Source organism: Coccinella septempunctata, chromosome 4 (genome assembly GCF_907165205.1).
Source record: "Coccinella septempunctata chromosome 4, icCocSept1.1, whole genome shotgun sequence".
Taxonomy (NCBI): Eukaryota; Metazoa; Arthropoda; class Insecta; order Coleoptera; family Coccinellidae; genus Coccinella; species Coccinella septempunctata.
The window spans coordinates 37285365-37299008 of record NC_058192.1 but is presented as its reverse complement, the minus strand read 5'-3'; the positions used below and the strand labels follow the sequence as shown (position 1 = coordinate 37299008).

Here is a 13644-nt window from a genome sequence, read left to right as displayed (position 1 = left end):
ATCCTATTTAGATTTTGCACAGCAAACCGTTGTATAGACTGTGTTTTGAGACTGAATTAGATTAGTTCTAATATTCAATTAAGGTGAGTTATAGATTCATTTTTCATTCTACTATCGTACTGCCGTAAATGATTCCACAAATAACAGAAAGATGATAATATATTCTTTTTTTTTTAATATTTATGGTGCAGTTCTGATTTATAATTTCTATACAGTGTGGACGCAGCCCAAATTCATATTATTGTTTTTTCACCACTGAATAAGAATATTAGTGGTAAAAAGCCTTTTCTATCGCTGCCAGAACTCATATGCTGATAATTTGAGGAAAGTAATTGTTCAGTCAGAATGAATCATGAACTTAACACAGATTATATAATTTCCACAAATTGAGTTTCAAACCACGACAAGTGTTTCGGTATCGCCATAGCATCTTCAGGTGGGTGAATATTGTGATAGCCTTTTTATCCGACGAATATTTACATCTGGTTTCCAAAACAGAATAAAAATAATTTCAATTAATGATTATTTACACTTTCACTCCAAGGAATAACATAAAGGGGCGGATTTATATTATTAGCCCAGGGGCGCATCTTTGGCTAGGCGCGGCCCTGAGTGTAAGTTCTATAACCGAATAAGTATTGAAGTGATAAGAAATCAAAGAACTCAAACTAAAACATTACCAAACTTGAATAGTGTAGTGTTTCTGTTACTCAAGTCAGTTCCCAATACAGTATGGAGAGAAAGAACGAATACAATGAACGTTTTCCAAAAATACATTCGAACATGCATCGTTATTCAAATTTGAAAGGAAAATTTTTTAGGAAGTCTCTTTGTTAATTATTGGTCATTGTTTTTCATGGATACAATCAGTGAAGCTTGTGGATTTATATTAAAAAGGGTTTGATTTATATAACGTGCGTTCAAAATAATTCGTCGTCAAGTAGGCTATGGAATTTTGAACGTCGATATTTCGTGTCTAAACGTAATTCTTAGCTCGTGCTTTACTACTTTCCAGGTGAACTGTCATTTTAGCATTTTGGGTTGTTGTTGAATTAAAATTATCAGCAAATTATAAAGATGGTTTTTACGGACGTGTGAAAGACTTTTACTATTGAATTCTACTTCAAAATTGGAAGAAAATTGAAGGAAAATGGAAATATTCTGTTCCGGCGACTTCATTGAAGCCTATGTTGCTGTAGATTATTAAGAATGAATTTTTCCATTGTACTGTTTTGCGATGTGCTGACGAAACAGGTATGTTCAAACAAAAAAGGAAGTGGTATACCAAAAAAGAAAACTGTAGAGTTCAGTAATAATGAAAACATGGTGACAGAAGCTCGACAAACCTCTCTTCAGATTTTATCTCAAGTGGATGGAGTATCCGTTGGCATATGCCACCCGATTTTGAAAAAAAGATATCCATTTGTTTCCATAAAGATTGACATGTTATCAGAAAACTGAAAAGGTTGTGATTACCTAACCTTGTAGCATCCGAGAAAAATTGGAGTTCAGTATCATACTGAATTGATGCATACTGACAGTATGCATCAGTCAAAGGCAAAATGTGGACCTACTTTCTTTTATGGAACTTCAATAGCAGAACGTTATGAAGGAGAAAGCATCATGCCTTTTTATAGCTGAATTGAATTTTAATAAATTGTCCAATAGCTATTTTCATGTAATTCAGTTCTTTCAGTTTAGTCATGGATTTTCAGTAATGACTGAATCAATTCAATATTTATAGAGAATTAATAAACATTTTATTGAGAATCTTACTGTTATTTATTCATATGACTGAAGTAACTAGAACCTTCTTACAAAAAAACATACTACCACGATCAATTCAAGATTCATGTCTCTTACGTATGAAAATAGTGGACGGTTAAAATTTTTACGAAGAACTTTTCTAACCGTCTCAGATTGTTTGGATTCTTGTCATCTTACTCAATGAAAGAAATGCTTTTCGAAAGTTGGGTGAAATTTACAGGTAACCTTTTGTGAAAAGTGCTTTTCCGTATAAAATTACGATATATAGGTTAATGTCATCATTGTTTACATTTTGGGAAGATGAAGTAATTCAAGGAAAGACATACGTTCAGCCACCGAACATCAGCCTTCAAAATTTCATAGCCTACTTGACGACGAATTTTTTTGAACGCACGTTATAAAGGCATGAAAAACTAAATTTTTTGAAACAAATATTTTATTTTCAACATTCAATATCAGATCGGCAACTTTGCTTTCAGTACTTTTCAGTTACTTTTGGAAGACTGGACATGATTCACATCAAGGATTTGGTCAGCTTCTCTTGTACGTATCAGCTCCAACAGTAACTCCTTTGTATTCAATGGACAAACTAAAAGTGTTGTAATACATGAAGATTGTGTTATTGAGAGCTAATAAACATCCTCATGCAAGGCTATCATCTATTTGGCCATCTGTATGTTTTCTTTGCTTATTGGGATAAGCACCTGTTTGTTTGGTAAATTATTGTTTGCACACAAGTACCGAGAACTTCTAATCCTGGTTCTTGGTGCTGCTGCAAATTTTCCATTTATTGTAGAATAATTGCTGGTTTTCGTTGAACTCAGGTTTCAATAGAGTTTTTAGCAATTTTGTAGCCTCTGAGGGGGTATCTGCTGAGTAAGAGGAATAATTAAAAAAAAATCCACAGGTGATGAACTAAGCATATTACAATATAAGAAATGTTGTACTCACATTAGGTTGGAAAAATTATAATTTGCCCGTAATTTCATTATGCTTACACAAACTTTCAACAAATATGTAATGAATTCAAATTCCACGAATATTTAGGTTAAAATCACTAAATATTTTTGTTTTTGACATTTAAAATCAACTAATCCATTATATTGTTCAATGGTGACAGTACAGTGACTACACCCCCAGTGCTTGCCAGCGTCACCTGGCCTATTTGCAGTTTCTTGCGGACACTTCTTGGCCCAAAAAGCCCCGAAGTTTGTTCTCTTTCTCTCTACCCTCCATACGCCATTTCAAAGTGGTTTCAGAAAACAAAGAACATCAATAGATAATATTATTTATTTAGAATCTGAGATAAATGAAACATTCGCGAACACACATCTTTTAGTTGCCGTCTTTATGGATTTACACGAAGCATTTGAAATGGTTTGGAAGCACAAAATAATAATGACTCTCTTCAAAAAATGTATACAGACAATGCTCTTGTAATTTATCACATACGTCAACAAATAGAGAATCTATGTATAAATATTACTATTATTAGGGGGATGTACACAGCATACTGGAATTGATGGAAATACTCAAGCAGACGCAGCAGCAAAATGGTCATCAAGGAATGTGGATAGATTGCCCAACGCTCACACAAAGGAAGATATCAAAATTACCGCAACAAGTAGTGTTGAACGTTTATGGAGAACAGAATGGCAACAAAAAACTACGATCCTGAAAGAGATTAAACCCAACCCACTGAGAATGATGATCCTTCCCAATAACCGTCTACACCAAGTAAAAATATCACGACTACTACTAGGCTATACCAAGCTCACCCACGCTCACAAACTGAACAGAGAGAATGCTCCAGTATGGACCGAATATGTTGGTTACTGTGGAGTATGTGTTTATGTGCGGGACACCATTGTCAATAGTTTCAAAGTTGATGTTGCTCACTATGACTGGTCTGGTATTGTTAATATTATCCTGAAAATTCATAACTCCCAATTTTCTCTATTAACTGGATGCATTTATCGTCCTCGCCCCTGTCCAGGCGACTGCGAATTCATGGAATTCCTTCGTCTTGCTACTATTAATCACAGTAATTTTTTTATAACTGGCGACTTCAACTGCCCTGATATTAAATGGCCACTCAACAGTTTGCCACCTTGTAGTTCTCCCTCTTATCCTTATGCAGACCTCATCAGCAGTACTGCCATCCAACAAGTAGTCGACAAACCAACTAAATTCAGAGCTCGACAGTCACCATGGTTACTCGATCTAATATTAGTATCCGATTCCAATCTCGTTTCTGACATCGATTATTTACCACCATTTGGGAAATCTGACCATAGCACCTTGTCAACGCAGCTACAATTTCGTCTTCTCTGTTCAAATCCTAAATCCACTAAAGAGATCCGCAATATTGACTACAACAAGGATCTGAATTACTGGAATCTAAAGACTGGTCATCGATTTTTGAGGATGAGGATGTTAACGAAATGTGGGGTTCCTTCTTGAAGGAGGTAAATGAGGTAGTTACATCTTGCACAACTGTTCGTTCCGTTAGAATTCACACTGCGAAACCGTGGATCAACGAAGCAGTCTTGAGGATGGCAAGAAAGAAGTCCCTATGGCAGAGATATCTCCGTACTAGATCCGCCACTGATTATTAAAATCATCGTGATTATTCAAATCACTTTGCGGAGCAGTTGGTTTTCCGACCATTCGAGATTTGTCCAACGAACAGTGTGAGGATTAGCTTGAGACGGCCAATGTGTTGGCTGAGGTATTCTCTTCCGCATTCGTTGAGGAACCTGATGGATCCCTTCCCGAAGTTAAGTTTCCTCGAGTATCTGAAGAAATTTCCCACATCGAGATGAGCGAGGATGTTGTCAGACGGTTTTTACTACAGCTCAAGAATACTGCTCCTGGACTGGATGGCCTTTCTTCCAGACTTCTTCGGTGTTGCGCCCAGTCTCTTGCTCTGCCGCTGTCTAAATTTTTTTCAAGTTCCCTTAAATATTCCCTAACGAGTGTCTAACTGCATCCGTAACCCCAGTTTTCAAAAAAGGGGACGAACTATCACCACACAATAACAGACCTATAAGTATTTTATCAACAGCTTCGAAAGTCCTGGAGAGAACTAAAATTTTCAATTTTCCTTTGTCCAACTTCGACACACTCCAACGAGACCTGCATGAGATTGGTGTTTGGTATCAAAGCTGGTTGCTCCCTTTGAACGTGGAGAAATGCTCTGTACTACATATTGGTAGAAACAACCCGAGAAAGGAATACACCATCAATGGTGTCAAGCTGCAAAGCGTATCAAGTCATTGTGACCTCGGTTTGACTATTACTGAAGACCTACGCTGGTCTAACTATGTTTTTTCCATCACTGCTAGGCAAGACAATTGACTTATGCCATCCAGAGGACATTTAGCGGATGTGACATTGCCACGTGTAAACTTCTCTACACTAGTTACATAATACCGTTGCTGGAGTATGCCAGTTTGGTGGCCCTCCAACCGTGCCGACGAACACCGTCTTGAGGCAGTGCAGCGTTGGAACACCCGCATACCATATGGAATAATTCGCCCTCCTATGAAGAAAGACTCATTATTTTCAAGATGCCATCTTTTCAACGACGGGAAAGGGGAGACTTAATATTTTCCTTCAGATCGCTGCGTGATGACTTCGGAGATCGTATTCGTGACCTGTTTACTGTGAACAACAATAATTTGAGAGGACATCGGTTTAAGTTGTCGAAATAGAATTTCAGAATACCTGAACGCCATAGTTTTCTGACAAACAGAATTTTCGAGAGATGGAACCGTTTGCCGAGTGTCGTGGTCGATGCTGGAACCATCGATGGCTTCAAGAATGGTTTGGACGTTTTTGATGCGAGATCTACTTATGTGTGAACTTTTTTCTGTTGTTTTCTTATTTGAGTTAATAGGAATTTCCTCAACTCTAATTGTATGTATAATAATAATAATAATAATAATAGACATGATGCCGTTGCCAAGATTCTTCACCAAGAATTGGCACTGAAACACCAACTTCTAAGTTCAAAAAAGGTTCCTTATTACAATTACCATCCGGATGCTGTATTGGAAAATGAACATCACAAGCTCTACTGGGATCGCACGGTTCTCACAGACCGGAAAATAACCCACAATAGACCAGACCTCATATTGCTCAATAAAAATGAGGACAGAGCACTATTCATCGATGTGGCGATTCCAAATAATAACAATCTTCTAGATAGGCACACTGAAAAAATTTCAAAGTACAGAGATCTCGAGGAACAAACCACGAGACAGTGAAAGCTGAAAGATATAAGGACCATCCCTATTGTCATTTCATCTACAGGCCTGATACCGAAGAAACCACTAGAGAACTTGAGGAAACTTCAGTTGGACGAAAATATCTATAGAGTCATGCATGGGGAATTCAGAGGAACACCGTCTGCCCCGACAGGAAGTGCCGAGCCGAGGAGCGACCCGGACCCGACCCGAGCCCGAAAACCTGGAAAGGGCTCCAACAGAGCTTAATCCTTTTGATATCTGAGATATCTGGGATTAGTGAATGCTCCTCTGGAGAGGAGTGTGAAAGCCGCAAGTCTAAAGTCATGATAATAACTATAACCGTCAACCATATTCTGATAGACTGTCCCAATTATGAACTCCAACGAGAACAAACTGGTATGATGAAATCCAAATAGCTGGAGAGCTAGTGAACCCTGGGAGTAACGGTCTCCCTGTAAGGTTAGAAATTTGTATACTTACGATTTATGACATGCTAAGAGCAATAGCAATGACCTGGCAGGCGTCAGCCCTGCACGTCATCAGCCCCTTTATTTTTTGGACTGTTAAGTAAATTGAGTTTCAAAACTTGTTTCTGTAAATTTGAAAATTTAATAGGATAGAGTTCATTTATTGTACATCTTAAAAAAAAATTGACAGGCGATTACAATAAGCAGAAGTATATGACAGATCAATCAGAAAACGTACAGTTGATGAGGTGAAATAAACTTTATCATGTATAATTAAAATTTTTATATGTTTTCAAGTAAACGTCTCAGAGTAAATATGTACAATGCCAGGCGGTTTTGAAGAGCATAAGACCTTGACAGGCGAGGGGACAGCTGCTAAGGGCGTGCAAATAAGAAATGTTACATGAACGCATACAGTAAATGCAATGTATTTTATTGGGTCTTATGCAATCTACATAATTTTTAACATTCATTTTCTTCAGCATCATCCGAAATTTCGCTATCAATGTTTTCATCATCATCTGATTCTTCAACAATGTTTTCCTCATCTGAAAATAGTAAAAAAAAATATTTTAATGAATCAATAAGGTTGTTAAGAATTAAATATCAAGCTCAATTACATAGGACTGCGTATTAAATGTTACGGAATGAAATAGTTGTATGTTACCTGAAATGCATTCCTCAGTTTCAGTCGATTGTGCTGTGGCAGTATCAGCAGGTCCTTATAAAAGTATGTCGTATGTAGAAGATGGAACCGTATTCCCCTCAAACCAATTAAATTCGTAACGACTATCAATTAAGTTCCAACCGTTATTTTCAGGTGTAAGAATTGTTGGTTCTTTTAAATAACAATTTCGCCATATACATTGTGCATTATTTAACTTTGAACATTTCAAACCATACATTTGGCATACAAATTTCTCTAGTATCGGGAAATTTTTTTCTTTCTTCTGTACTATTTCTGCGTTTCCTAATTCTTTGAATGCCTTCTGATATACACTCGATTTCTGCAATATTCTTGAAAAGGACCAAATATTGCAGAAATCGAGTGATTATCAGAAGAAATATCAGCAGAAATAGTACAGAAGAAAGAAAAATTTTCCCGATACTAGAGAAATTTGTATGCCAAATGTATGGTTTGAAATGTTCAAAGTTAAATAATGCACGTTATGAAAAGTTCCTTGCTACGTACAACACAAATAATCCTAAAGTGTTTATGAAAAAAGTAGTAAGCTATGATTCATCGAATTTACCACCCTGCAAACGTGAACTACATCAACAATTATTGAGAACTGCCTACATTACAAATATATGGCGAAATTGTAATTTAAAAGAACCAACAATTCTTTCACCTGAAAATAACGGTTGGAACTTAATTGATAGTCGTTACGAATTTAATTGGTTTGAGGGGAATACGGTTCCATCTTCTATATACGACATACTTTTACAAAGACCTGCTGATACTGCCACAGCACAATCGACTGAAACTGAGGAATGCATTTCAGGTAACATACAACTATTTTATTCCGTAACATTTAATACGCAGTCCTATGTAATTGAGCTTGATATTTAATTCTTAACAACCTTATTGATTCATTAAAATATTTTTTTTTACTATTTTCAGATGAGGAAAACATTGTTGAAGAATCAGATGATGATGAAAACAGTGATAGCGAAATTTCGGATGATGCTGAAGAAAATGAATGTTAAAAATAATGTAGATTGCATAAAACCCAATAAAATACATTGCATTTACTGTATGCGTTCATCCAACATTTCTTATTTGCACGCCCTTAGCAGCTGTCCCCTCGCCTGTCAAGGTCTTATGCTGTTCAAAACCGCCTGGCATTGTACATATTTACTCTGAGACGTTTACTTGAAAACATATAAAAATTTTAAGTATACAGGATAAAGTTTATTTTACCTCATCAACTGTACGTTTTCTAATTGATCTGTCATATACTTCTGCTTATTGTAATCGCCTGTCAATTTTTTTTTAAGATGTACAATAAATGAACTTTATCCTATTAAATTTTCAAATTTACAGAAACAAGTTTTGAAACTCAATTTACTTAACAGTCCAAAAAATAAAGGGGCTGATGACGTGCAGGGCTGACGCCTGCCAGGTCATGGCTATTGCTCTTAGCATGTCATAAATCGTAAGTATACAAATTTCTAACCTTACAGGGAGACCGTTACTCCTAGGGTTCACTAGCTCTTGGACTAAAACAACAGGCACTGGTATCAGATGCTCACAAACTGGAAACAACGATCAAATTTCTTCAACTCACCAACTTTATCAATTCAATCTAGATCTCATATTGTTTTAATATCATTTGTTAAAATACTCTATTATGTATAAATGAAATGTATCTGTTCCGTAGTGCTAATGATCAGAGAAATCGAAGCACCATAAATTAAAAAAAAAAGTTATCGCAGAAATATCCCTGAATCGTTTCAATGCATGTATCAGAAACGTTACTTCTGAAACATCACAATGAAACATCTCTGAAGGCGGACATCTTTGGTTTCACAGATGTTTTTCAAACATTCAGGAAACATTGAGAGTAATGTTTCATCATAAAATGGATACATTTCAGAAACATATAGGGGATGAAAAAATGTTTACTGGGAGGATGTTTTATGAATTTTGCTCGTTTCTTCCTGAGCCTATATCACTATATCAGACGAACCACCCGGTATATTTTCTTTGTATTTGGCAAACGTGTTTCTTATTCAAAGGTCAAATATATCTTGCAATAACCGCAAGTAAAATCCAGGTACGGGTTAACAAAAAATTATGAATCGTTTGAAAACCCTGTAAATCGAAATTTTGAAAAACTGTTTCAATATTTCAAAATACCACAAAAAACTAAACTAATGCATGTGCTTTAAATTTTCGCGCAGACAGTTTTACTACACAAATTTTTAACGTAAAAGTGAAGTTTTTAGAACTTGAATTCCTGAAAGTGGTTTGAAGTGACTTTTAATGATGAAATATCAAAACTATTGAATCCATAATTAGTATAACATTACCTAGTAATTACTTAGTACATTGGTTATCCTTTTTATAGCTGCAGATCAATTCAGTTTATATTTTTAAGTAACTCTCTCGTCATTTCCGCAAAAAATTAAGGCCTATTGGGACGGCCTTAATTTTCTTCCACTCTAGATTTATGTTATATATAAACGACAGCCAAAATTCAATATAAAAATACACGAAGGGTTGTCTCTGGCACGGATACTCAAAGATGTTTGTCTGCCGTTTGTCAGAGTAAGATTGTGAACGGCGAGCTCGGAGTAAAGATCGCAGTATATTTCTGACATTGAACTAAACTTTAGTTCAATAATTTCTGATCATATCGTCATGCTCTTACTCTACTCTCGGAGTAAGTTAGTGAACGCAACCTAGTACATGTCTATGAGACATGTGGGCTATAAAAATTATCAAATTCTGACTGCATCATGCTGATGCTTGAGTATGTCAATCTGGCTATTTTTTAAAATATTTTTGAACCCCTGTCGACGCTCGTCACACCAACGGAGTTGCATATTTTATATAACTTTTTTTTTACCTACCATCTAATCTTCACATCTATTGACTTCCCTACTTTACGAATAATGTCATAGATGAGAAAGGGAATTCCCCCCAAAAAAAAAGAGGAAAATATTATATAAAGATTTCATATCATTTTGTATTCTAATGGTCAAGATAGGATGAAGTGCCAAACAAAGATTAAGGTGGAGTAGATTGGAAACTCTCACAATATTATGGAACAGTGTTTACCGTGACCTCTATCTGGCGGACTTTAGTAGATCTGGTTTCGAAAAAAGTTGTGTTGTCAAACAAAAAGAACGGATATAAGTTCTGTGTTCAGTCTGTTCTCCATAGATTGCAGGAAATTTGAATTGTCCATGTGAACGCAAGAAAACTACTTAACAATTCGATCAAATAATATAAACACCAGGCAGGAAGACCTTGGTTGTTAGCCCTTTGAAACATTGTGTCAATAAAGTTTGTTATTACTACTACTTTAAACACCAATCTACTAGTATTTAGTTCAGGAATGAAATACCAGTAGTTTAGTATTTATGATATGAATGAATTACCATGCATAGTATTCTTTCATCCGCATACATTTCAAAACCAATTAAATCAAAGGAAAAAATAAGGATAATAGAGAATTATTTGATTGATTGCATGAATCAACAAATAATAAATTATACCCTCTCTATAAAGGTTTATTTTTTCGATTATACCAGGAGTCCAATCTCAAGTGTGAACCTTTTTTTGTATATGAAAATTTTCAACGATAATGATAAGTTATTTCACAAGCGGCACAATCGTAATATTCACGCGCCTTCTTCAGCAAGGGAATAAGGGATATTACTTGTTAACATAATACAATGTACAATTGAGATTTTGTTATATCATTTTTATCCACTCTATATTGAACTGATCATCTGTGAAATCTGATTAATTTGGCCTAGAAAGAATATGCAATTTTCTTTTGCATTTTTGTTTTGTTTCCTAATCGGATATCCAGAAATATATTTTGATATTTTGCTTCTCAACAGTTAACCTGCCTATAAAAGCACTGCATAATGTGTTTTTTTAATTGTATATTATTCATCCTCGATACCAGTTTTGGGTACTGTTTAGTTAAAAGGATTATGAATGTAAATTGTTTATGTATTTATAATTCCTTTGAATAAATCATCTAAAAAAAGATTTCAATGTATTGAACATGAACAAGTCCATTTGAAAATGCATGTTTCAATAGGTACACAAAACTATGAAATAAAAATGTTCTCCATTACCTAAAGAGGATGAAAAAAAACGAGCATTCTAATTCAATTTTCAAAATTTCAAAAGACAGAATACAAATCTCTCCTTGTCCCTTGAATGAGGTTGAAGGAAATCTATTTTTTTCCAGCGTCATCTATTGTAAGAAACTACCATTAACTCATCCCAGGTTAAGAGGGGGCGCAGAAAAACGATTTCGTCTCGTGGTATAGAAGTTTCCAATCTACATCACTCTAATTGATAGATTAATGTCTAATATCTATTCTTCTTCAACCAGTCTTATGTTTTTTAAATTATAAAGATTCATACCAGACACACCAGACCCCACAAATCTGATTCCTTTCATTGACAACTCTTGTGTTCTCCTTTGGGTGTCAGCATATTCAGAATTACCACCATCGATAATTATGTCTCCTTTGCTCAGGTGAGGTACAAGCTGATCAATAAAACTATCAACAGCAGCACCAGCTTTAACCAATAACATCACACATCTTGGAGATCTCAGTTTTGATAGCAGATCCACTATAGACTCAGCTCCTACAATATTTTTGCCTTTGGCTTCATTTGCTAGGAAATGATGAACCTTTTCCACGGATCTATTGTATGCAACAACTTTAAACCCATGATCGGCCATATTCAAAATAAGGTTTTGTCCCATAACAGCCAAACCAATAAGTCCAATATCTGCATCTCTGCAAGAAGTTTGCAAAGCATGGTTATAATATACAAATAAATTGATCGCTATTATCACTTTCTCAATGATTCGTATTTTGATTTCAGAATTCAGAATAATCCTATTGGGAATTCAATTATAGATTACAGCGACATGAGGTCCTTTCGTTTGCATAAAAAGTGTAGCACTTTTCTAAGCCATATTTTGGCGATTGAGCGTCTTAATCGATGTCCTAAAGCGTCTTTAAGCGTGACGTCATTAATTTTGTTGTCGCAAAAATAGAATATCGCTGATGGTTGAGTCATCTGTCGTTGTCATTAGACAGCGAATCGAATTGTGAATTTTTCAATTTCTGTTCTATGGCTATTATTTGAAAAATATTTATTTATTCTAAAGGATAATGCAGACACTGCATGATTGGCAATAAAAGCACTCTTCCCTAGTAGGAATTCAAATCAAATTCGATATAAACAACATATTCTCCCTTCTTCTTTATATTACCTCTTTCCGCTTAAGACGTTCTGTGCTTAAGACGACACAGGCCAGAGACAAGATGACTCTATGACACAGGTGCTCTCCACAGACCGCCGGGTTCCGCTTAAAGCGTCTTAAAGACTGACGTCATGACTTATTCGCTCGAATAGCACCGCTTAAAGACGCTTCACGCGTCTTAATCGCGAAAATATGGCTCTACACTCGATTTGATTTACACCAGTGTAGTTTATCTACACATAGTCAAAAGGAGATGTAGATAAACTACACCTCCTCTACACTGGTGTAAATTCAACCAGCAAACGAATACTAAAATCGAGTGTAGAAAAGTGCTACATTTTTTATGCAAATGAAAAGACCTATTGTGTTGACAGTTCTAAATAAAAAGTTTAATGCAGTCATTGTCATTTTTGAAGGGGATTTTGAGATTTTCTTTTTCAAATAAATCCTTTTTTCTTAGTTTATAGTTGCTTATTCTCAATTTTGATGATTGGTTTCCGAAACTTGATTCGAGTGTGTTAATGATTATCAATTTTAGGTCAATAAATGTCATAAAGTATTAGTACTTATGAAAAAAAAACGACTACGTTCTGAATCAGCTGATAAAACAGAGCAATATTTTTTGAATCCGAACTTCTTGACTCTTCACATTCGCAGGATCATAATAGAAGGAGATTGATTATATGGAGAGCCACAACTATGATATCTTGCCTTCTCTATTATATACAATGGCTAAAATTGCGTCATTGATGCTAAAAAAAACTTGTCCGAGCTGAACTGTAAATCAGAAATGATTTTCCACATGAATTTTTGTGAATGTTATCGAAATATTATATTCAAAGATTAATAGAGTAACAATTATATAACTCTATAATCTTTGATAATATTTATATCAACTTACTAGGTGGAAAAACTCCTCTCTGGGGAAACAGATTTGTTTTTTGTGTAAACCTTTTCATTTTGAGGTTATAAATCCAACTGAAGAACGGATGAATCATCACTTGGAAGACCGAATCTAGACAAAAGGCCCTCCCGGTCAAATGCAAGATTAATATTATTAATTTCAATACTGAAGGGATTTCTGACGACGAGAGTGATTCTTCACCAAAATCAACATAGAATTTTTGACGCAGAGATGATATTCTTCACAGTGCAATTGGAAAATAAGGTTGTTCCATTTCGTCC

The 13644-nt window shown here is 35.3% G+C and overlaps 2 protein-coding genes across 2 annotated transcripts in view; one reads left to right on the top strand and one right to left on the bottom strand.

Annotated features, from left to right (window-relative positions):
* The window catches only part of LOC123312498 (6-phosphogluconate dehydrogenase, decarboxylating), a 47263-nt gene that overhangs the window by 22841 nt on the left and 10778 nt on the right, over positions 1-13644 (bottom strand). Inside the window, exon 2 of the mRNA XM_044896954.1 lies at positions 11604-11986. Coding sequence (XP_044752889.1) covers positions 11604-11986 — 383 coding nt within the window. The remainder of the gene's footprint in view (positions 1-11603; positions 11987-13644) is intronic.
* LOC123312512 lies at positions 7566-8247 on the top strand. The gene is made up of 2 exons (XM_044896979.1): positions 7566-7992; positions 8112-8247. Exons 1-2 carry the CDS (start codon positions 7617-7619, stop codon positions 8195-8197), a joined length of 462 nt encoding a protein of 153 aa, XP_044752914.1. The 5' UTR covers positions 7566-7616; the 3' UTR covers positions 8198-8247.

Coding starts and splice junctions, on each gene's coding strand:
- LOC123312512 (XM_044896979.1), top strand. CDS start 7,617: ATGTATGGTTTGAAATGTTCAAAGTTAAATAATGCACGTTATGAAAAG. Junction 7,993..8,111: donor AACTGAGGAATGCATTTCAG/GTAACATACAAC, acceptor TACTATTTTCAG/ATGAGGAAAACATTGTTGAA.